The following is a 23,580-nucleotide window of genomic DNA, read 5'->3' on the forward strand; positions in this document are numbered from 1 at the left end:
AACCATTGGCGGACCACCTCCCACCAGAGAATCTCAACCATCATCAGAAACAATATCAAAGAGTTGGATTGGCTACAAATTGCAACTTGTGCTAATTCCGCATATTTCCCCAATTTCAGTCTTGAAACAATGGGCGGGAATCTGCGCAAATAGTCTGGGTGGGAAAAAAACGGCACAAACCATGGCGGGAACCACTCCGGCGTCGAGCCGCCCCAAAGGTGCGGAATCCAACTGGCGGCGAAGGGCCTCTGCCGGCCGGCGGGAGTTGGCGCATGCGCGGGAGCGCCAGCATCTGCTGGCGCTTTCCCCGTGCATGCGCAGGGTGGTTCATCTCCGCGTTGGCCATCGCGATTGGTACAAGGCTGCCGCAGAGGAATAGAGTGCCCCCACGGCACAGGCCCGCCCCCGGATTGGTGGGCCCTGATCGTGGGCCAGGCAACTGTGGGGACACCCCCCGGGGCCAGATCGCCCGCCCCCCCTCCCCCCTGAGGGCCCCGGAGGCCGCCCACAGAGCTGGGTCCCGCTGGTAGGGACCAACCTTGATTTACACCGGCTGGACCCTCGTTAAACGGGCGGGACTTTGGCCCATCGCGGCCTGGAGAATTCGGGTGGCCCCAGAGCCCATTGCGTCGTGTCGGTCCCCGCCATTCTCAGGGGCTCGGAGAATCCCGCCCAACATCTCAGATTTAACAAAATATCCTTGTTTTTCTCTTCTGCTTCAGCAACAGTATTTTTCTGAAGACAACTGGGGACATTTTTTTCTGTTGAACAATTTATTTCCTTTTGAATTCAAGTGGTGTACTCTGAAAATGGGCTGTTATCTCATCAAAGAAGCCTTGATGACCCCCTTATCTGCAAAAAAAATAAATCCTGAATTGCAAGGTATTTAAACTGACAGGAAACGAGTTCAAACAAGATTTAATTTCTCATGTCAATTAAGTGGATGTGGTTTGTGGCAAGACTTTTTGCCAGGCTGCCTTAGATCAGATAGATTTTTATGCAGCTATGCATTACTTATTAATCACCTATTTTCTGAATGGTTGTGCAAAAAGATTCGAAAGTGGCTCTGAGCTAAACTGTCCAGAAAGCAGAGATAACTGCTAAAATTAGATATTTCTTTGCAGGCAGGCTGCTAAGAACCTATTGAAATTTGGTAGGTCTGTGTACTGAGATATAAGGCCAGGTTTTTGGAGAGTCCTGAGACTCTGAGACTCTGCAGCGCATTCAAAATGGCCACTGATTCATAAGTTCCAGCTCCATTTTTGGTGGAAAGAATTTTCGCTGCTTGGGGAAAGGAGGTGCGATGCACTTTAAGCTCCTAAATCCGCCAGGACATTGAAAAGTGTTGCATATTTCAAACGGATGTGGCTTTCGTCACTGGAAGTGACCGAACTCTGTTGTGTGCCGTACGATTTTGCTGACCAGCCATGGACACTTCTGAAGGCCTCTGAGACGGTGTCTTTTCCTTGTGCAGGGAACAGAGAATTTAATGTCAGACTACCAAATGGGATTCCATCTCAGAGATCTGTGGCTGACCCCTAAGGGTCAAAAGCAGGTGGCATTGGTGGGGCATAACTGTGTGGGCCGCCAGGGTAATTGCCTTGGGCAACCAGGTGGGAAGCAGGTTTTCTGGGGGAGAGAGTCAACAGTGAATGACAGAAGTGGAAGAAATGGGCATGGCTCTGTCCCTCATACAGGCTACAGAGGTAGGGCAGTGGCAGCAATTGTGCGGCCTGAACCTGGGGTCACAGGCAAGAGTTGGCAGTGGCAAAACCTAATGCAGCAAGACGTAGGAGGAGCATGAGATAGTATACTGTAGTAAGGGTCTAACAATTCAGAAGGTTCTATCTCGACATGGAGGCTATACGAAATGGTTAGAGAGATATGTACCATGAGGGAGTATGGTCTAGCGCCTCACTCAACTAACCCTCATGCCCTACCAGTCCTATTAAAGGTTACTACAGCCCTCCATTTCCATGCGGTTGGCTCCTTCCAGCTTTCTGCATATCTCTTCTGCATAGCCACCCAGTGGTGCAGCTCTACTCGGCTAGGGGATCAGATCAACCTTCCAGCAGATGTGGCATCACAGGTACAAAGGACCAGAACTCCATTGGAACAGCTGGTGTTACACAAATTTGGCGAATGTTCATCTGCACACACTTGGGGCTGCAATGGCTCCCAGTTCAGTAGCCTGAAACCTTTGTGGGCAGGGAATGCTTCCACTCACAAGCCCAGGTGGCGTATGACCACAGGAAGGTTTCCCCGCACATATGTGTATGTTGTCAAGGAAGCTGCCATGAAGCTTTCATCCTGAGGTATTCATGGCTGACTCGGGTGTTCCAGGCTCACATCACAGGTCCATGGTGAGATGCTAGCCATTTGGATAGCCGGCAGCCCTATAGTCCCAGCAGCGCCAGGCAGGAGTGGTGGCCACTGCTGGGACTACAGGCAGTTCCCAATGGAGAACATTGCTGGAGCCAGACATCGAGATAAGTGAGGGGGATTTCTTCGGGGTCAAGCTGGCAAGTTCCAGTGAGGGGGCTGTGGCACCGGGTTTGAGAGGGTGGATGGGGGGTGGGGGGTTTGGTGAGGGTCAAGGGGAAATTGTAATTTTGGGGCAAATGCCTGTGATGGGCAAAAGGAACCCTTAACGGACGTCTCCCTTGCTTATACAACGCTAGCCACGCAGCTAAAGCTGGTGTAGGTTTGCCTGTAAGCAAAATAGTGGCAGGGATGGATGAGGCCTGTAAGTGGCCACTTATGGAAGCTCAGGAAGGCTATGTGCTGAATTGTATGAACCCTCCCCTGGCTTTCAAACCTGCTGGCGGGAGACTGTAAAATCCCACCGTCAGTATTTATACCACATATAATCAATGACAATATTTCCCTTTCCACTCTTGCACTGTAATAAATGTCATTTTATTCTTTCGTGTATCTGTCAGTTGTGAAAGCTAACTTGATTATTCTATTTGATGAAAGCACTAACTTGGTGCTGATTGTGGGAAAAAAGTTTAATTTACAACGCAATGGACCATTTTGTTCAAGATATTTATTATCTTATTATCAGTGTGGCATCATGGTATCGTCACTGGACAAGTAATCCAGATGCCCAGGCAAATCCTGCTCAGGACACGGGATCAAATCTCGCCTCAGCAATTGGTGGAATTTAAATTCAATTATTGAAAAGTCTGGAGTTGGAAACTAGTCTCATTAAAGTAACCATGAAACTACCATTGATTGCCGTTAAAAGCCCATGTGGTCGGGCTCTTCAGGGAAGGAAATCTGCCATCCTTACCTGGTCTGGCCTACATGCGACTCCAAGCCAACAGCAATCTGGTTGACTTTCAGCTGCCCTCTGAAATGGCCCAGCAAAGCAGTCAATTCAAGGGCAATTGGGATGGGCAACAACTGCTGGCCTTACCAAGGGCACTCACATCCCATGAAGTAATAAATTAAAGAAAAGTTATGGCTTCCCAAGACTTTTCCAATGAATGGCGCCTCGATATTAAGCTTTCACACCAGGAAGCAACTGTGGTTTTAAAATCCATTTCATGCTTATCATGACCACTAGAAGTCTGGATTTACCGCCAATGAAATACACTTGAAGTGCAGTCGCTGTTCGGCAGCACGGTAGCATGGTGGTTAGCATAAATGCTTCACATCCAGGGTCCCAGGTTCGATTCCCGGCTGGATCACTGTCTGCACGTCCTCCCCGTGTGTGCGTGGGTTTCCTCCGGGTGCTCCGGTTTCCTCCCACAGTCCAAAGATGTGCGGGTTAGGTGGATTGGCCATGCTAAATTGCCCGTAGTGTCCTAAAATGTAAGGTTAAGGGGGGGTTGTTGGGTTACGGGTATGGGGTGGATACGTGGGTTTGAGTAAGGTGATCATTGCTCGGCACAACATCGAGGGCCGAAGGGCCTGTTCTGTGCTGTACTGTTCTGTGTTCTGTATTCTCTCGGAAGTGTGGCAGCCAATCCGCACACAGCAAACTCCCGCAACGTCCCCATGAACAGATATTTTCTTTTGTGGTGTTCAGTGAGGGCTTAATATTGGCCAGGACACCTGGGGGAACATCTCTGCTCTTCAAAATAGTACGATGGGATCATTTACAACCAGGCAGACACGGTCTTAGTTTAACATCGCATCTGAAAGACGTCACCTCGGGTCCAGCGCTCCTTCAGTACTGCACTGGGGTGTCAGCTTGATATTTGTGCTCAAGCCCTGAAGTAACTGCTTGAAGTTCAGCATGATATCAACAGTTAATATTTTGAAATATGGCAATTTTTGGGAGCCACTTCGCACAAGGAGGTGTTCAAAATGGGTGTTGATGCACAGGGGGTTCCACACGGTAATGTGAAATGGAAGGAAGGTCAACATTTCTGCAAGTAACTCTTTTTTTTTTAAATGACTTGTTTTGATGTTTGCACCTCAAACTCTTTCTGTTTGTGTAGGTGGTGGAGGAAAGCGCAAGGGTAAAAGTAAAAAGTGGAAGGAAATACTGAGGTTTCCTCATGTGATCCAATGTGAAGAACAGAAGAAAGCAATAGGTGAGTAACTTATGCAACATTTACCTTATTTGTGCAAAAGCTGCAGTTAAGATCATTTATCATGCACAAACACTTTGGGTGAAAACTCCAACCAGCAAGAAACCTTTCCTCTCTAAACAAGCAAAGAATAGAACAAGTTTCACATCAAGATATTTATGTTTTCCAGTCTAACTCAGTCTTAGGCAATTTGAATGTTTTCACCTTGGGTTTTTCCTCACCAGAAACAAGTTTTTTGCATTCTTAGGCTGCCATTGGCAGATTCACAGCTTGAAAATGCAGCTAAATAGATGTGTTTACCCTCGTGGTAAACAGGAACAAAAAGGGGCCATGTTTATGTACTGTGAATTTATGCAAAACGGCTCAGACTCATTTGCATATGAGAAGCAGTGCCAGTCCCCACATTGCGTGAAAAAGCTTCAAGAGTACAAATTGGCTGGGGCAGCACGGTGGCGCAGTGGTTAGCATTGCTGCCTACGGCACTGAGGACCTGGGTTCGAATCCTGGCCCTGGGTCACTGTCCGTGTGGAGTTTACACATTCTCCCCGTGTCTGCGTGGGTTTCACTCCCGCAACCCAATGATGTGCAGGATAGGTAGATTGGCCACTCTAAATTGCCCCTTAATTGGAAAAAATAACTGGGTACTCTAAAAAAAAAAAAAATTTTTAAGTACAAATTGGGGAAAATTGACTTGGAATAAATGGAAATCACATGACCTGATAAAGCTAGATTGGAATTTAACAGACAAATGGTGAATTTGATGTAATAGGTGACCAAGTCATAACTTCCATTTGATTTTACAAACTGATATTTTGTTTTGGTCCCGACAGCTATCATTTGTACCAGTCAATCTCCTATGGCAGTGCTCATGTTACAAGAAGATTGGCTATCATATAAAAACAGGGCTGCTAATCCTATCATGGAGGGTATCAAAGTCATTGATTACAGTGGCAGAATAAGTCAAAGTCCATTTTTGTTACATTGTATTTGTGGATTTTCTTTGGGATTGAATTTGACAACTCTAAAAATCGCAAATAAGGGACTTTTCATTATTTTAGATATTATTTATACAGATCTTTCGCTACCTTTTTATCTCATGTCTTTTATATACCTGAGAATACACAGTGAAATAATATTACGAACATAGAATTAGGAGCATGATAGACCACTTGGCCTCTCGAACCTGCTTTGCCATTCAGCAAGACCACGGCTGATCTGATTTTAACCTCAACCTCACATTCCCATCTGTCCCCAATAACCTTTCACCCCCTTGCATATCAAGAATTTATTCATCTCTGCGTTAAAAATATTCAAAGACTCTGCTTCCACTGCCTTTTGAGGAAGAGAATTCCAAAGGCTCCTCTGAGAGAAAATATTTCCCCTACTTCTGTCTTAAATGAGAAACCCCTTATTTTTAAACAGTGGTCCCTAGTTCTAGATTTTCCCACAAGAGGAAATATCCTTCCCACATCCACATTGTCAAAAGACTTCTCAGGATCGTGAATGTTTCAATAAAGTCACCTCTTTCTTTTTTGAATTCCAGTGGATACAAGCCCAGCCTATTCAATCTTTCCTTCTAAGACTTTCTGCCCATTCCTAGTATTAGTTTAGTCAACCTTCTCTGATCTAGGGCAGCACGGTGGAGCAGTGGGTTAGCCCTGTTGCCTCACGGCGCCGAGGTCCCAGGTTCAATCCCGGCTCTGGGTCACTGTCCGTGTGGAGTTTGCACATTCTCCCTGTGTTTGCGTGGATTTTGCCCCCACAACCCAAAGATGTGCAAGGTAGGTGGATTGAACACGCTAAAATTGCCCCTTAATTAGAAAAAAATGATTGGGTACTCTACATTTATGAAAAAAAAACCTTCTCTGATCTGCTTCCAATGCATTTACATCCTTAAATTAGGTGACCAATACAGTACTCCAGATGTGGTCTCACCAATGCCCTGTATAACTGAAGCATAACCCCTATCTCTACTGGTTTAGCTCACTGGGCTAAATCACTGGCTTTTAAAGCAGACCAAGCAGGCCAGCAGCACGGTTCGATTCCCGTACCAGCCTCCCCGGACAGGCGCCGGAATGTGGCGACTAGGGGCTTTTCACAGTAACTTCATTGAAGCCTACTCGTGACAATAAGCGATTTTCATTTTTTCATTTCTACTATGCAATTTCCCTGGAATAAAAGATAACATTCATAGAATCAATGAATCCCTACGGTGCAGAAGGAGGCCATTTGGCCAGTCGAGTCTTCACCGACTCTCTGAAAGAGCACCCTAACTCGGCCCGCTCCCGCACACTATCCCATAATCCCACCTAACCGTTGGACACTAAGGGGCAATGTAACGTGGTCAATCCATCTAACCTTCACATCTTTGGACTGTGGGAGGAAACCGGAGAACCGGGAGGAAACCCACGCAGGCAAGGGGAGAACGTGCAAATTCCACACAGACAGTCGGCCAAGGTTGGTATTGAACCCAGGTCCCTGGAGCTGCTTATCAGTGTGTCACCGTGCCGCCCCTTAAGTTAAATTGACTGCATGGAGTAGTGAAACAGTCAGCCATTGAACTGAAATTATGTTTTGAAATATATCCCCGTGGCACTTTCTGTGAGCAAACCAGCTCTGGGACTGGACTTCCATCTCCCACATTTAAAAGTCTCTTTCTCACTCTCCAAACTTTGTATCTATCCCTCGGCAAATTCATCAACCATTCTTAGTGAAATCTTTGGACATTTTTTGAAGTGTGATTGTGAATGGAAATAATGCAAATTCATTTTTAGTACTTTTCAGTGCAAATTTTCTGCCTAAAAGGAAAATTTCCATTTTAAGAAATATCAGGATTGATTTAAAATGTCATTTAAAAAATAGCCAGATTCTTAAGTATTGCATTTGCTGCTCTAAGTACATTAAAGCATGCTTGTTTTCTAGTGCATCTTACTTGGTGATGCACTGCCAATTCAACATGAGCAGAAATGTGCCATTATTCTCAGAACATGCAGTATTTATTATTGCTAATTATAGTTCAACACATCTGAAAAAAAAACTTGTACTTGTCGAGAATCATCATTTCTTTTGTGTTGACTAGACCAGTTGGCAGGTTGCTCATTCAACTGCGCTTCAGTCATTCTCACTAGTCTGCAAGGTTAAAGTTAATTGTAGCCTGTTGGAGCATAGCACAAAACGTATTTAGCAGAGGTAACTGCCACGTACTGTTTTGCTACATTACTTGGTAATGTCCCTTATTGTTTGAACTGTCTGCAGACCTTAGGCCTGATCTCTGCATTTACACTTTATAAATATATTTTGTGAATCAAAGAAGTGTTTTCCTGGGAATAAAAGATGGACATCTGTGCAAGTTTAACTATACACGTTTATGTGGGAAGAAAGTTATTTTCTGTACATCACTTCAATATTGGGTATATTGGAAGCAGCATTGTGCAGCTTCAATGCTGGGACAAAGTCCCCAACTGACAGGTTCCCTGTTCAATTAAGGGCAGTAGGGCTTTCGCAGCTGGAGGATCAATCAGAGGTGTCTCAGTTTAAGAGAAGAAGCAAGGTGCAGTGAGAGGTGAGGAGAGGGCCTTCCTCTAATTTTATAAAATGTGCACGATCTATCAGCCGCACCACACCAGACTCGGGACACGACAAGGCCAGTAAATATCACAAGAGGCCTCTAATGAGATCTTGTGACGTGTCTCAATCTGGATCCCGCCAGATTTACAGATTCACGTGAGCAGTGAGCTCGCTTGAATATGTCTATGTCTATGCTGGAGCTACCCAGCGCCCGGGACATAACGGTCTTGCCTCAGAGACCCCGAGTTGGCGCCATTTAGCACTGGTTTCCACAAAGGTGGACAAGGCATAGTGGCATTTTGGGGGTTGGGGTGATTGGAGGCTCCTGGGTGGCCGGGCTCTGGGCTGGGTGGTATTCCCGAACCCCCCAATGCCACCAGGGCACTGTGGCACTGCCAGCCTGGCACCCTGATAGTGCCACCCGAGTACCCTTGGTGAAGGAGGATGTCCCTTTACATGATAGCCTTTTGCCTACACCCACAATCAGACAGGCACGGGTGGTCTTGGGAAATTGAAGGTTGACTAGAAAATCCCTTACTGGTTTCCTCTCCTATAAGGTGCCCTTATAATAAGGATGTCACTGAGCCTACTTGACAGCCAACCTTGTGAGGATGGTTAGCCCAGTCAAGCCCTGAACCCTTCCACGACAAAATAGCTGACACCAGGAATGCGACCAGGAAGTTGGCACAACCATTCCATCAGATTTTTTGCGGGACCCCATGCACCTCAGTTTAAGTAGGCCATTCAGCCCAATGAGCCACTCCCATTCAAAGCAATCATGGTTGATCATGCACTTCAATGCCTTTTTCCCACAATATCCCCAAACCCTTTATATTAACTGATCTGATCTCTTCGCACATCTTCTATACTGAGTAGTACTACACTCCTGTATGCTTCAGCAGATGCAGGTAATTTATGTATTTACATTGTATACTTTATGTTGTCCCTATTACGTATTTTCTTTACATGTATGGAATGATCTGTTTGAGCTGGATGCAGAACAATACTTTTCACTGTACCTCGGTACATGTGACCGTAAACCAATCCAATCCAATCCAAAGTCATTGGCATATAAAAAAATGACTGAGCTGCCACTGGGCTCTGGGGTAGAGAATTCCAAACATTCCTAATCCTCTGAGTAAAGAACTTTCTTCCCATCTCAGTCCTAAGTGGCTTCCCCCGTATCAGTCCCCTGTTTCAAGACTCCACAACCAGGGCAAAACACTTATCTGTATCTGCCCTGTCTATCTGTTTAAGTATTTTGTAGGTTTCAGTGAGATCGCCTTTCATTCTTCGAAATTCTAGAGCAGAATTTCCCAAAGGTTTCCAGTCATGTGCAATAGGTACAAAATACAAAAACACATTTCTAAAAGATTTTTCTATTTCTTACATGTATACATTTATTATAATTACAAAGTGGTCTTATTCAACAAATATTACCAAGTCTTACCTTTTCGTCATTTTTAACGGGAGGAGTGACGCTGATCATTTGCTTACTCACACACACACTCCCTCTCACACACACACACACATTTGCACCCATAAGAATCACACACACACACACAACCCATCTCTCTGCCACTTGCGCACATGCACACACATACTTACCTCTCTCGCATGCCCACACTCGCCTCTCTCGCACGCTCACACTCACCCCTCTCGCATGCCCACACTTGCCCCTCTCGTGCCCACACTCCCCCCTCTGGAATGCCACACTTGCCCTTCTCAAACGCCCACACTCGCCCCTCTGGAACACCCAACCCGCCTCTCTTGCGCAGACAAACACACACACATTTGCACCCATAAGAATCAAGCACACGCACAACCCATCTCTCTCTCACTTTCGCACATGCACACACATACTCACCTCTCTCGCACGCCCATACTCACCCCTCTTGAATGCCCACACTCGCCCCTCTCCTGCACACACAAACTCACAATCGCCTCTATCACACACTGTTATGATATGTTAGAACTGACGGGAAGATCCCAGAATGTAACCCTGGCTCAAAAGACCGCACATTTGTTTCATAAAACAGAATCACACGACAGGTAATTAATTACAGAAGAGGCCATTCGGCCCATCAAGTCTGCACCGACGCATGAAAAACACTTGACCTGCCTACCTAATGCCATTTACCAGCACTTGGCCCATAGTTTTAACAATAAGAAAAAAACATTTATTTAAGCATTGATGCGACCATCAATTCACACAAAACCAGGAGTAGAAGTAAACTGTGGCTTTAATCAACTAGAACAGTGCCTGCCTGTGACTGATCTGTTAGTGGGAGCCGCCTACAGGGCGACTGCTCTTTATACCTCCCCTCAAGAGGTGGAGCCAGGGGCGGAGCCGACACAGGCCCCAACATGCTACATTATAGGTAATACCATACAATGGTCCATAGGTGGAGCCCACATGGGCAACAGCGGAATACAGATAAGCACATGGTGAATTGTCACAGCAATACATTCACCACAATCATGAAAAAATTGGATTCTGATACAACATGTCGCTACTTCTCACCTTAGCTTAACAACTATATGGAGATTTTAGGTTTGAAGTCTATTGTGAACAGCTGGGTCCAAGTATTGATCCTTGCAGTATCCCACTAGTCAGAGTCTATCAATGCGCAAATGATCCGTTTATTCTTACTCTCTCTTTTTTGACTGTTAACCATTAATCCATGCCAGTATGTTACTTACGTGCTTTAATTTTCCTAACCAAGGTGAGGGATTTTATGAAAAGTCTTCTGATAATCCAAGTATTTCACAAAACAAAACTTCAACAGGTTCATCCAATGTGATTTTCCATTCATAAATCAATGCTGACTCTGCATAATCAGATCATGATTATCTGAATGTCAATTTATCACATCCGTTGTAATAGATTCAAGCATTTTTCCTACTAGAGATGTAAGGTTAATGGGTCTGTAGTTCTCCATTTTCTACCTTGTCGTAACTGCTTCTTGCAATCAGGGAGATGCCTTAACTTTGTCTTTTTGACATCATTCTGCAGTCTAAGCTTGTGACCTTGGCGTGCTCCAAAAATTCGGTCCCTGGCATCAACAAGTGAGCTGGAATGTAGAATTGATTATCCAATCAATGTTATGCTTTCCAGTAGCTCCATGGAACATTTTACATCCATGTAGAAGGCCAGTTGAGCTTTCTGGTTTAACAACTCAATCAAAAGATAGCCCCTTCTGATAGTGTAGTACTCAGCCTAGATTATGTCTGGAGCAAGATTCGGGTCCGCAACGCACAAGTGTGACAATTCAGCTAAGATTGACAACTAGAATGTCTTTACGATAATGAAGGGATTATGATGATGTGTTGTTTCCTTTGGTCAGTGAGAGGGCACAAATGTAAGATGATGAAATTATAGCAGAGAACAGCTTAGTTTTTCCATGAATATTGCAGCCCTGTCATAGGTTTAGGCCTACAGTTGAGTTGCGGCTCTCAGCATGCATACTCTCCAAGTTAAATTATTCTTTTTTTTCTTTCTAAGTTATTTTTGCCAATTGCCCTGGCAATTTGTTTATCTGTTGATTTAGTTGCAAGCATGCCGGGCTGCCTGGTAGGGTTTGTAAGAAGCCCTGGCATAAAGCAAATTTTGACTTTTGATTTTAGCCTTCGAATTGGACCATAAATCCCAAAATATTTAGCAGAGATTACTAAAGAAGAAATGTTTGTAAGGTAAATTTCAGCAGTTCAAGATAAGATATTTTGGAATAACTCTTTCAATTGATTTGTTTTACGCAGATGCTAACTCTTTCCCATATTTAGGTACATAATTGGAGAATGCTGGGTCAACACCAACAAATCCATGTGCGTTCAATTCAGTGACAAATGCCATTTGTAACGAATAATTTATTTTCTACACATGTATTATGCAAGGTCTTGCACATCACATACACTTTCCTGTCCGCGCACCTTACACTTCCTGTTGACACGATCTTTGAGTATTTTTTTAATGTCAATACCTCATGGAAAATTATTGAATGGCCATATATTAATGGTAAAGCTGTGCAAAGTATGTTAAAACTCCTATAGTGGAAAAGGCCTATTATGATATATGTAATAGCCTCAAATGAGGGGTGGAGGCTGCTGATAAAACAATTGCATGACAATTGTGCAGAGTGAATAACAAGGTAACACTTATACATTTTAAATTTCTCTCATATAGATAACCTGTTTGGATACAGCCTAGGTATAATTTGAAACATGTCATATATAGAACAGTACAGCACAGAACAGGCCCTTCGGCCCTCGATGTTGTGCCGAGCAATTATCACCCTACTCAAACCCACGTATCCACCCTATACCCGGAACCCAACAACCCCCCTCCCTTAACCTTACTTTTTAGGACACTACGGGCAATTTAGCATGGCCAATCCACCTAACCCGCACATCTTTGGACTGTGGGAGGAAACCGGAGCACCCGGAGGAAACCCACGCACACACGGGGAGGACGTGCAGACTCCACACAGACAGTAACCCAGCCGGGAATCGAACCTGGGATCATTTGTGTGAAAGCTGTGAAGCATTTATGCTAACCACCATGCTACCGTGCTGCCCCGCATGTCATGTGTAGTTGTGCCTGGGAGTAAGAGATAACTGGGGTCTGTGCTACCCAAAATCTTCAACCCACTTGGGGTTTTCCTTTGCATCATGTCATGGTCTGTTGTAGGCAAATTTAAAGAGATTGATTGTTATTGTAAGTCGACAACTAACTCTATTATCATTGTGCCATCCAACTGGGAGATGACGGAATTCTAACTAACTGGACCTCTGCTCTTTTCATCCAGCTAGTCCCATGGACTCTCCCAGGTAAAATATTACCTCAAATTAATTTTCTTCCCGTTTTTATAGGACACCCTGTCAGCTTGAGAAATTCCCTAACTGACCTTATGAGTGAAGTTCCATGTTAATTTAATCTTCGTCTAAATTACGCTTCAATTTTAATAATCTGTAGGTAATTATTTTGCAGTGTGCAGGCCTGATCATTGCATTTTGTGGTCTCTTCGCCCAACCTCGTCTCTCCCAACCCATGACTCATTCTCACCCACTGCTGCTCATCCTCTGTCCATTAGGCTTCTAGGCCTACTTGGGTTAAAAATATATATTTTTTCAGATCAATGTAGACCCGCATTGACCCACATTTCAGCTGGCTGCTCTGCCACTGCAGCAGCACACCCACTGTCTTGTTTCTGGAGCCACCATAGAGCCCCCAGTCCTGAATAAATTTGCCACTAACCCCTTTCCTCCCATGGGAAGAATCACTAAGATGTCTGCTTTGAAGATATTGCCATTGCCGGTTCTACCGCCTACCCCCACTCACCTGACAAATCATCCACCTGCCCCCAAACGTCCCAACCATGGCACATGGATGGTGAGGGGAATGAGTAGCAGTAGCTAATGTCTAGTAAGACTGATTCATGAAGAGGAGCTGAAGCTCAAATTGGCCACAAAAGAATTCCAATAGAGGCAGGGAGTTGTGATTGTGAAGATCCACCGACAGAGGGATGGGGTGCCTTGATGAGGATCACTGGTGGCCATTAATGGAGCATAAAATGGTGGGACTTGTATCGGCAGTGGGGGTGAATGAGCTGCAGAGAGACATATTAGCAGGGAAGGTAGTGGTGCAGAACCGGTGGAAGGAACTTGCAAGACTAGAGTGATGAATAATAAGCTGATGTTGGAGCTAGCAGTTTGGAAAGGTGTCTGGATGCCCATATGCAGGAGATCAACGGATTGGCATCTGTAAGTGAGAAAAAGTGATTGGGCATGGGGGAAAACAAGAATCAGTTGAGTGTAATTGCAGTGAAAACCTGAAAGGGTGAAAAAGCTAATGACAGTGGAGCTGAAAAATTTCCTGCAAAGCCATCCAGTGGCCACATATGGAATTGTACTGTAACACCATTGTACGGAAATTGAATGGAAAATGTGTATAAACATGTACAATAATAATCATTATTAGTCTCACACGTAGGCTTACATTAACACTGCATGAAGTTACTGTGTAAAGCCCCTAGTCGCCACACTATGGCACCTGTTCGGGTACACTGAGGGAGAATTCAGAATGTCCAGTCCACCGAACAAGCACGTCTTTTGGGACTTGTGGGAGGAAACCGGAGCGCCCGGAGGAAACCCACGCAAACATGGGGAGAGCGTGCAGAGTCCGCCAGACAGTGATCCAAGCCGGGAATTGAACCCGGGTCAGTGGCACTGTGAAGCAGCAGTGCTAACCACTGTGTTAACTTGCCGCCCAATGGTACGAGTTGATGCAAAAGTATGGCTTAAAAATGACAAGACAAAGATATGCGGGTTAGGTGGATTGGCAATGCTAAATTGCGCTTAGTGTCCAAAAAGGTTAGGTGGGTTTACGGGGATAGGTTGAAGGCGTGAACTTAAGTGGGGTGCTCTTTCCAAGGGCCGGTGCAGAGTCGATGTGCCGAATGGCCTCCTTCTGCATTGTAAATTCTATGATACTATGAACAGGAACTTGCGTCATTCTAAGTGTTGCGATGCAAGTTGATGTTATAATTGGATGGGAAGACCCCAGAATGGAACCCTGGCTCAAAAGAACGTGACTTTTACTTTTGTTTTTAAATAAAATGTGGAGGAACAGAGTCACAAAACCACTGATTGTTTTAACAACAACAAAAAAGCTTCCATTAAACATGAAAAGTTGGATTATTATAAACTAGTTCATTACTCTATCTCCTCCACCCCCCCAATCTTAACAGACACGCACAGATTTTAAGATTAGCACGGATTAAAAGTACATCTTAAACTACATGGTCTCATTAACACAAATTCCCTTTTGAGCACACAAATTGGCTGTGGTCAAATACACGCACTCTGCTCTGAACCCAAGTTAGTGTCTGTAGATTTCTCCTCCGAACCCCCACCAGATGATTGTCACAGATGATTGTTCCAAACTCCACTCTCAAAAACACGCTTTAAAATCTTTTCTCATTATAATGCTTTCTCTTGGCAGTTTGCATTCCAAAACCCAGACCAGGTTTTCCAAGTGATACTTTTAAACAAGGCATCCGCTCCACTTTTAACAGTGAATCCAATCCAGGACTTATATCACCCCTTTTAGGATGTCTTTTGTCTTAAAGGCTTTAAACAAACTCTCAGGTTCCGCTCCCGATTTCCACAATTTAAAATAATATGGTAATTTCTCACAAATCTTAGTACTGCTGCAAATATCTTTCTGGCCTCTCATACACTTTTCAACTCTCTGTGACTTTACTGAACTAATCTGTTCCAGTTGGACATAGACATAGAATTTACAGTGCAGAAGGAGGCCATTCAGCCCATCGAGTCTGCACCGACCCTTGGAAAAAGTGCCCCACACCTCCACCCTATACCCATAACCCATAACCCCACCTAACCTATTTTTGGACACTAAGGGCAATTTAGTGATCCAATCCACCTAACCTGCACATCTTTGGACTGTGGGAGGAAACCGGAGCACCCGGAGGAAACCCACGCAGACACGGGGAGAACGTGCAGACTCCGCACAGGCAGTGACCCAAGCCGGGAATTGAACCTGGGACCCTGGAGCTGTGAAGCAACTGTGGAACCACTGTGCTGCCGTGCTCCCCTGTTCCCAGTTACCCCTGTTCCGTCAACTCCAGACTTCTTGGAAACTTCTCTTCATTTCTCTAGTTTCCCTAACCAGCTGGACCTTTGGTTTCCGGCATCTGTTTTCTTCACCATTACTCCATAGTATAGAGTATACTCAAAATATTCCAATCTATCGAGTGTGTTAAATTTGTATTTGATGGGCTGATTCCATGTAATTGTCTCACAACACTGATTGTTATTTTCTGTGGAACTGCAGCAGACTCAAATGAACTTAAAATAATATAAAAACAATGGAAGAGATCCAGCCTAAGTCTCGAATGGAGGCAATTTAAATGTTTTAAATATTGATTTTCAGGGTCATTCAATCCTTCCACTGGTGCTCTGTCTCTCTGATTCAGAGGCAAAGCAAAAAGTATGCCACAGCTCCCATCTCATTGAGAAAATGCTGGTTCCACGAATCTCTTATTCACCTGCAAATCAAATGAAGCAAAGGTTCTGATCTGCAAGCTGACTCGTAATTGACTCCAGCATTTACTTCACCTTATAGCACCTTTACAGCTGCATTGCTTTACATGCATAATACTATACGTTAGGTGAGGTTTGCGAAGTGTATGGCTTGCATTTTCCAGCCCTGCTTGGCAGTACCCGCCGTGGAGGAACATGGTGGGCCAGCCAAAGGTCTGTTGACTTTCAGCAGGACTGGAAGATACCGATGGTGAACGGGGCCAGAAAGCCTCGGCCTACATCTTTTACCAACAGGCCCGGAACACAAATGAAGCCTCATTCTATTGAACTGTGGTCGCTTCATGCAACTACTCAGAAAGTCTTTTCAGTTCCACTTGTTCTTTAGGCCGCAGAATGCCGCGAAGCATTGGAATTGACGCATTTGAGGTGCAGTGATACGGATTTTATTTTGTTGTATGCTGAAGGGATACCAACATTTTTGTAGATTACAGACCATTAATTATCATAAATTGTGTTGTGGTTCAGGATAATTTGATGGTCTTGGTTAGCATGGTAATTAGTGAGTAAATTTAACAAACTTGTGAAGCATATAACATGCATTCAGCAGATTTACCTCAAATAAACAATCACAGAAGCAACGTTTGGGAAGTGCTAACCACACATTATAAAGATTAATATTTCTGGTAAAACAGTAATTATCAACCATTATAGTAAAAACCTCTTATGTAGCACCAAAAGATGAAAGTAGCAGAGTAACTTAATATAGTTGATGTTTTGCGATATGTATGATCGGATATAGTACAGAAGCTCAGTCAATATTCCCCATATCATGATGAATATAGGACTGAGGCCTATATTACCCAAAAGCTCTTTCAGATTTACATTATGTATATCTATATGTACACCCTTCACAATTCAATGGGAATAGAATATATATGTTTGAAGTTTACAGCTGTTAGTCCTTCAACAAATATACACACGTCACTACATGGACAGTAACTCTGGAAAATAATTATCCTTAGTTAAGCAGCTATATACAATTTGTGCACCTCATAATAATGACACGTATGGATGAGGAAGACCATTTGCTGCATCCTTTTACATCCAGTCAGAAAGAAACAACAGTCCTCCCATTTTAGTGCCCAGGTGATTTCGGAATTTTCGGGCACGATTTAATGGCCGCGTTGCGCCTGGAGTGGATCCAGACACGTAGGTTTCATAGCGGGAGAGGCCAAAATCAGGATATTCCCGGGGGCGAATCAGTTTGCCATCTAACCGGCCTGCTCGTGTAACAGGTGTTGTACGTTTATTGGTGAACATTTAAAACGTCCATTGCCCTAGCTACAGATAATGCCCCCTTCGTGCCCACTCAGTGATCCTCAATCTTCTTGATCTTTCGCACTGTACCACTACGTCTATGTGTGTTACTATGATGCATGTCAGGGGTGGAGGCAGCCCACTGTTTTTTGTGACCTCTGACATTTGATGCCCTTCGCGGACATCCTCTGGAGGGCCTGGAGCCGGAGGGTTCTGGCAGAGTTACTGGTGCCACTGGCATCGCCGTACCACCCTGTTCTGCCCACTGACCATGAGGTGCACCGGTGTCAGGAGGGGGGATTCAGGTGAGGTGGAGACAGCCGTCATCTTCCTGGTGGGAGGCCTCCAGCGCTCCTTCCTCCTGGGCAGTGCTCGTAGAGTCGGGGGGGGGGGGGGGGGGGGGCTGTCCATGGGATGGTGAGGCAGCTGTAGTGAGCTCCAGAGGCCTCTGAATCATCTGGCTTTGCCGGTCCTGGCAGCTCCCCATTGTCTGCACCATGGTGTTGATGCCCTCGGCAATGCTCCACAGTGATTGGGTTACATTATGGAGAGTTTCAACAATGTCCACCTGTGTCTGCGACATGTCCCTCATCAACTGGAACATGATGCCAAGGCCCTTAGCGATGGTGGTCACAGACTGAGCAACACCTTGCTTTCCACTGTGGTGCCACCCTAGCAGTGTTGGCCTCGGTTCCACGCATTGCCTGTGCCATCTCCTGCACCCGTAGCCATTGAGACTTCTCTAACCAGCTGTGCACTGCCAGAGTGTCACTGACATCCCCTCCTAAAAGTCATGGCTGTGCCCTAGTGTCTGCATCAGCTCCGGGATAACCTTGCCTGGAGCCTCGGCATCTGACTGGGACTCAGCTGAGTCCTGGGATCCAGATTACCTCCGACTGGTGACTTCCTTGAATGTTCCTGCCTCCAACTGATGCACATCAGCATCTGTGTGGTGATCAGATTGTGCCGCAGAAGCCTGTCCACTAATGTCGTCCACCAAGGTGCGTGTCTCTGCGCTGGTGGAAGGTGGGGATGATAGCTGTGATGCCTCAATGGTGGCATCCTCAGAGCTCCCCTCCGAGGCGGTCTCTTGGGTAGAATAAAACATAGAACATACAGTGCAGAAGGAGGCCATTCGGCCGATCGAGTCTGCACTGACCCACTTAACCCACTTAAGCCCTCACTTCACCCTATCCCCGTAACCCAATAACCCTTCCTAACCTTTTTTTGGACACTAACCTTTCTTTGGACTGTGGGAGGAAACCGGAGCACCCGGAGGAAACCCACGCAGACACGGGGAGAATGTGCAGACTCCACACAGACAGTGACCCAGTGGGGAATTGAACCTGGGACCCTGGCACTGTGAAGCCACAGTGCTATCTACTTGTGCTACCGTGCTGCCCAAAGAGGGTGGAAATCCTGCGAGAGAATGGATGTGGTCAGTGAGAGGGAAGGATCATTTTGTCTGACATGAACTCATTTGAGGCAGGTCATCTGGGTGAAGGGGCAAGAGATCCTCACCTCTGTGGCGCAGGCCAACTTCACTGTCGGTTACTGCTCTATCCTTGGTCAACCCTGCGATCACCAGGGCCCATTCCCCATAAGGGGTGAGGACTTTAATATTTGGAACTCCGCCGCATTTCTGGGTCCTCCATGCCTATTATGAGCTAACTTCTCCTGCGGGACAGAGAGGGGGCATAGTGAGCCGTGTGATTGATGTATCCAGGGGGTCTATGGCAGGTAGCATTTGTCTGCAGCTGGACATGGAGGGGGATGTGCTGGTGGATGCCAGAGTGTGCTGGGGCACTGACTCAGTGATCTGATGTGGGAGGTTGCAAGGTGCCAACCGCTGCCTTGTTGGGGACGGGGAGATCGTAGGTCAGGGGGGTGGCAGATGGGACTGATGTCATGGAGCCGGTGTTCACTTGCGGCTCGGTGGAAATCGGTAGCCTTCTTCCTGCACGGTATGACGGTCCTCATGGCTACGCTGCCTGAACTGACGACTGCAGCCACTGCCTCCCAGGCGGCCCTGCTTCCAGTACTCAGACCCCTTCGGGGGAACAGGATGTCCCGTCCCATCTCGCCTCTGCAGTGTCCAGAAGCCTGGCCCCTGAAGGATGGTGCAGGTCTGCATGGTGCCGTGCTCGTGTGCTGATTGGCAATGAGTTGTGAGGACACTTTGAAAAGCAGCTCCCCCGTGTTAGCGGGGAAGCTGCTGGGCGCGAGTCTGGCGAATCTGCTGGCGACACAGCCAGTGCCAGCGTGAAACTTGTGGGGGCTCATTTTCGGCACTAAGTGCTATCTCGCCAGTGTGGCCATCAGAAATGCCAAAGAAATCGCATCCGAAATGACCCCGTACCTTTTCCGTTAAATCGTGCCCTTCATTTCCAATACTCAATGAAGATGTCCATTCCAAATGGTGATTATTGTTTGTGTGAAGAATTTGTTGACATAGGTCCTAAAATTTGCTTTACAATAGTTTGAATAAGTATCCCTATGGCCACCGACACAGTTTAGAGTTGTGTTAGAATTGCTCTCGTGTACCTCGAAGGAGTCCTTTTAATTGCCTCCTTTGCGGCCCCTCTGGGCACTGTTTAACAGTGACTTCTCCCTTGTACCTTTTGAATTTTGTCCTTTGTTATTTTGACATTCATTAACTCAGTGCATATGTCATCCTTTTTGTTTGAAGTGTGATATTTCACACTTCTGCTTGTATGAGATTCACCTGCCACAGGTGAGTTCACTTTCAGATTTAATTGAATTCATTTTGTATTTCAACCTCCGAATCGAAGTACAAATTCTACTCCGATTATTTGTTGGGTTTACCAGCCGAGAGTTCAGGAAGCAATTCGTCAGAAGATGGATATGTTGGAATAGCTGGAGGTAGCCTCTACCCTCAGTATGAGCTTCACTTTTCAGTACTGCATAACAATTCAGCCCCCCACCCTACCTCCATGCATCACAATTCAGCCCCCCCCGCATTACAATTCAGCCCCCCACACCCTGTATCGTAATTCAGACCCCCACCCCCCGCATCACAATTCAGACCCCCACCCCCTGTATCGTAATTCAGCCCCCACCCCACCCCCCTACATTGTAATTCACCCTACCTCCCTGCATCACAATTCAGCCCCCCCGCATTACAATTCAGCCCCCCACACCCTGTATCGTAATTCAGACCCCCGCCCACCCCACCCCCCTGCATTGTAATTCAGCCCCCACCCCACCCCACCCCCCGCATCACAATTCACACCCCCACCCCCCGTTATCGTAATTCAGACCCCCACCCCCTGTATCGTAATTCAGCCCCCACCCCACCCCCCTACATTGTAATTCACCCTACCTCCCTGCATCACAATTCAGCCCCTCCCGCATTACAATTCAGCCCCCCACCCCACCCCCTGCATCACAATTCAGACCCCCACCCCACCCCCCACCCCCTGTATCGTAATTGAGCCCCCACCCCACCCCTGCATCACAATTCAGCCCTCCCCGCATTACAATTCAGCCCCCCACCCCACCCCCTGCATACAATTCAGATCCCCACCCCCCACCCCCTGTATCGTAATTCAGCCCCCACCCCACCCCTGCATCACAATTCAGCCCTCCCCCGCATTACAATTCAGCCCCCCACCCCTGGATTTTATGTGTCCCTCCAACTTTCCCCCAAGTACAGGAGTGATCCCCACGAGACTCCCCCTCCCCCGCCCCCCCCCAACCGACTCCCTAAATAGAGACCCCCCCACAGACCTCCAGAAAAGAGACCCTTGTCTGGAAGCGAAGGAGAAGCCCAGACAGAGGCAGCAAAATAAATTACTGTTGGCACACTCACCTGGACAATATACCTGTTGGCCCAGACACAGGACGCAGGCACGTATCAATTCCTGGAAAGAGAAAGCGGTCAGCTATGTTTAAATCCCTCAGATGCTTGAGCTGCTAGCCATTCATTCATTTATCTTACTAGGCTGTGATTGACAGCTTCAACCCCCCCCCCCCAAAAACACATACAACTGGCAGCCTTGCTTCATTCATCGTCTTTCATAGTTGAGTAACCCCGCAGTGCTCTATGCAATGTTTCTAAACATCAGTCTTTGATTGACAGAATTAAGTGCTGTCAATTTCCAGCTGACCACTTCAAACGTGAAGGGAGGCGATTGGTTAGGTTAAAGCCAACAGGGAGGAAATGTGGCGGTGGAAGGAGGTGAGAGGAAATTGAGAGTAGTGGCAATTGGTTGTTTTGCAGACTGGAGGAAGGTTTACGGTGGAATTTCCCACAGTCTGTACGAGAGCCACTACTTTTCTGGATCTATATTAATTATCTAGACTTGGGGTAGGAGCCTTGCCCACTGGTAGCGATGTTTGGGGGTGGGGGTTGAGGCTGACGTTCTGGCCTTTGTCTCGCTTTTGGCAAGGAGGCAGATCCTTTTAGGCTGGAGGTTGACTACACTGCCAAGCACCTCGCCGTGGCTGGGTAACCTGATGGAATCTTTACAGCTCGAGAAGGCCAAGTTCATTGTAAGAGGGTCAGTGGAAGGGTTTTACCATAGATGGCAGCCATTTATAATGTACTTTAATGGGCTGGTCACTGTTAGCTGTTGGGGGTGGGTTAGTTTTATTGCTGTAAGGGGAGGGGTTGGGGCATTATTACTGTTATTATGTGTTATTTGTTTTTTGCAAACTTTGTATGAAAATAGTTAAAATGTCAGGGTGGGTGACGGTAGCACGGTGGCACAGTGGATTAACACTGATGCCTCACGGCGCCGAGGCCCCAGGGTCGATTCTGGGTCACCGTCCATGTGGAGTTTGCACATTCTCCCTGTGTTTGCATGGCTTTCGCCCCCACAACCCAAAAAGGTTCAGGGAAGGTGGATTGGCCACGCTAAATTGCCCCTTAATTGGATAAAATTAATTGGGCATTCTAAATTTAAAAATAAAATGTCAGATGGCATGGTGGCACAGTGGTTAGCACTGCTGCCTCATGGCACCATGGACCCGGTTTGATTCCGGCCCCGGGTCACAGTCCATGTGGAGTTTGCACATTCTCCCCGTGTCTGCGGGATCTCACCTCCTGAAACCAAAAAGATGTACAGGATAGGTGAACTGGCCACGCTAAATTGCCCTGAATTAGAGGAAATTGGTTACTCTAAATCAGGGGTGGGCAAACTTTTCTGTTCAAGGGCCACATTCAGAAATTCACAATTTTAAAGGGCCGCATAGTATATTAAGTAAAATAATTACTTCACCCGGTTATGATTCTGGGCGCCTCATATAGAACATAGAACATAGAACAGTACAGTACAGAACAGGCCCTTCGGCCCTCGATGTTGTGCCGAGCAATGATCACCCTACTCAAGTCAACGTATCCACCCTATACCAGTAAGTAACCCAACAGCCCCCCCCCCCCCCCCCCCCCCCCCATTAACCTTAAAAAAAAATTTAAAATTTGTTTTTGTTTTGTTTTTTTTTATGACTTGGTGGGCCTCATAAAGACCTTTGTCGGGCCGCATGCGGGCCGTAGTTTGCCCACCCCTGCTCTAAATGTATATATTTAAAAATTGTTAAAATTTCAATAAAAATATTCGGCCCGAAAAATTATCTAGACTTGGGTGCGCAATGCAATATTTCAAAATTTGCAGATGACACAAAACCTACTGGCATTGGATGATTATATGGAGAGACATTTTCACATCTATGGGGAAAGGTTAAGGGAATGGACTTAGTAAGTTGCTCACACAGGGAGCTAGCATGGACATGACGGAACGAATGGCCTGTTCCTGTGATATAACTATTTTAAGATTCAATGATAGAAGGCCTTTAGCAAAATAAGAATATAATACTGAAGTATATGAGGAGATATGAGGGAAAATGACTCAAAAGGTTGGCAAACAAGTTAGATTTTAAGTGATCATCTGAAAGGAGAAAGGCAAGGTAGGGAGGCAGAAATTTTAATGGAGAGAATTCCAGAGCTGGTGAGCAGCTGAAGGCATGGCAACCAAGAAGAAGCAGTTAAAGTTGGGGATGCTTCAGAGGTTAGCTTTAGAGAAGCGCAGTTATATTGGAAGGTTGCATAGGCTAAACCGTGGCGCAC

The 23,580-nt window shown here is 46.1% G+C and overlaps 1 protein-coding gene across 1 annotated transcript in view; it reads left to right on the plus strand.

Annotated features, from left to right (window-relative positions):
- Positions 1 to 23,580, plus strand: part of grk5l (G protein-coupled receptor kinase 5 like) — a 320,507-nt gene that overhangs the window by 81,589 nt on the left and 215,338 nt on the right. The window contains exon 2 of the mRNA XM_038821419.1: positions 4,452 to 4,547. Coding sequence (XP_038677347.1) covers positions 4,452 to 4,547 — 96 coding nt within the window. The remainder of the gene's footprint in view (positions 1 to 4,451; positions 4,548 to 23,580) is intronic.

The sequence above is a fragment of the Scyliorhinus canicula genome, chromosome 16, assembly GCF_902713615.1.
Source record: "Scyliorhinus canicula chromosome 16, sScyCan1.1, whole genome shotgun sequence".
NCBI classification, from domain to species: domain Eukaryota; kingdom Metazoa; phylum Chordata; class Chondrichthyes; order Carcharhiniformes; family Scyliorhinidae; genus Scyliorhinus; species Scyliorhinus canicula.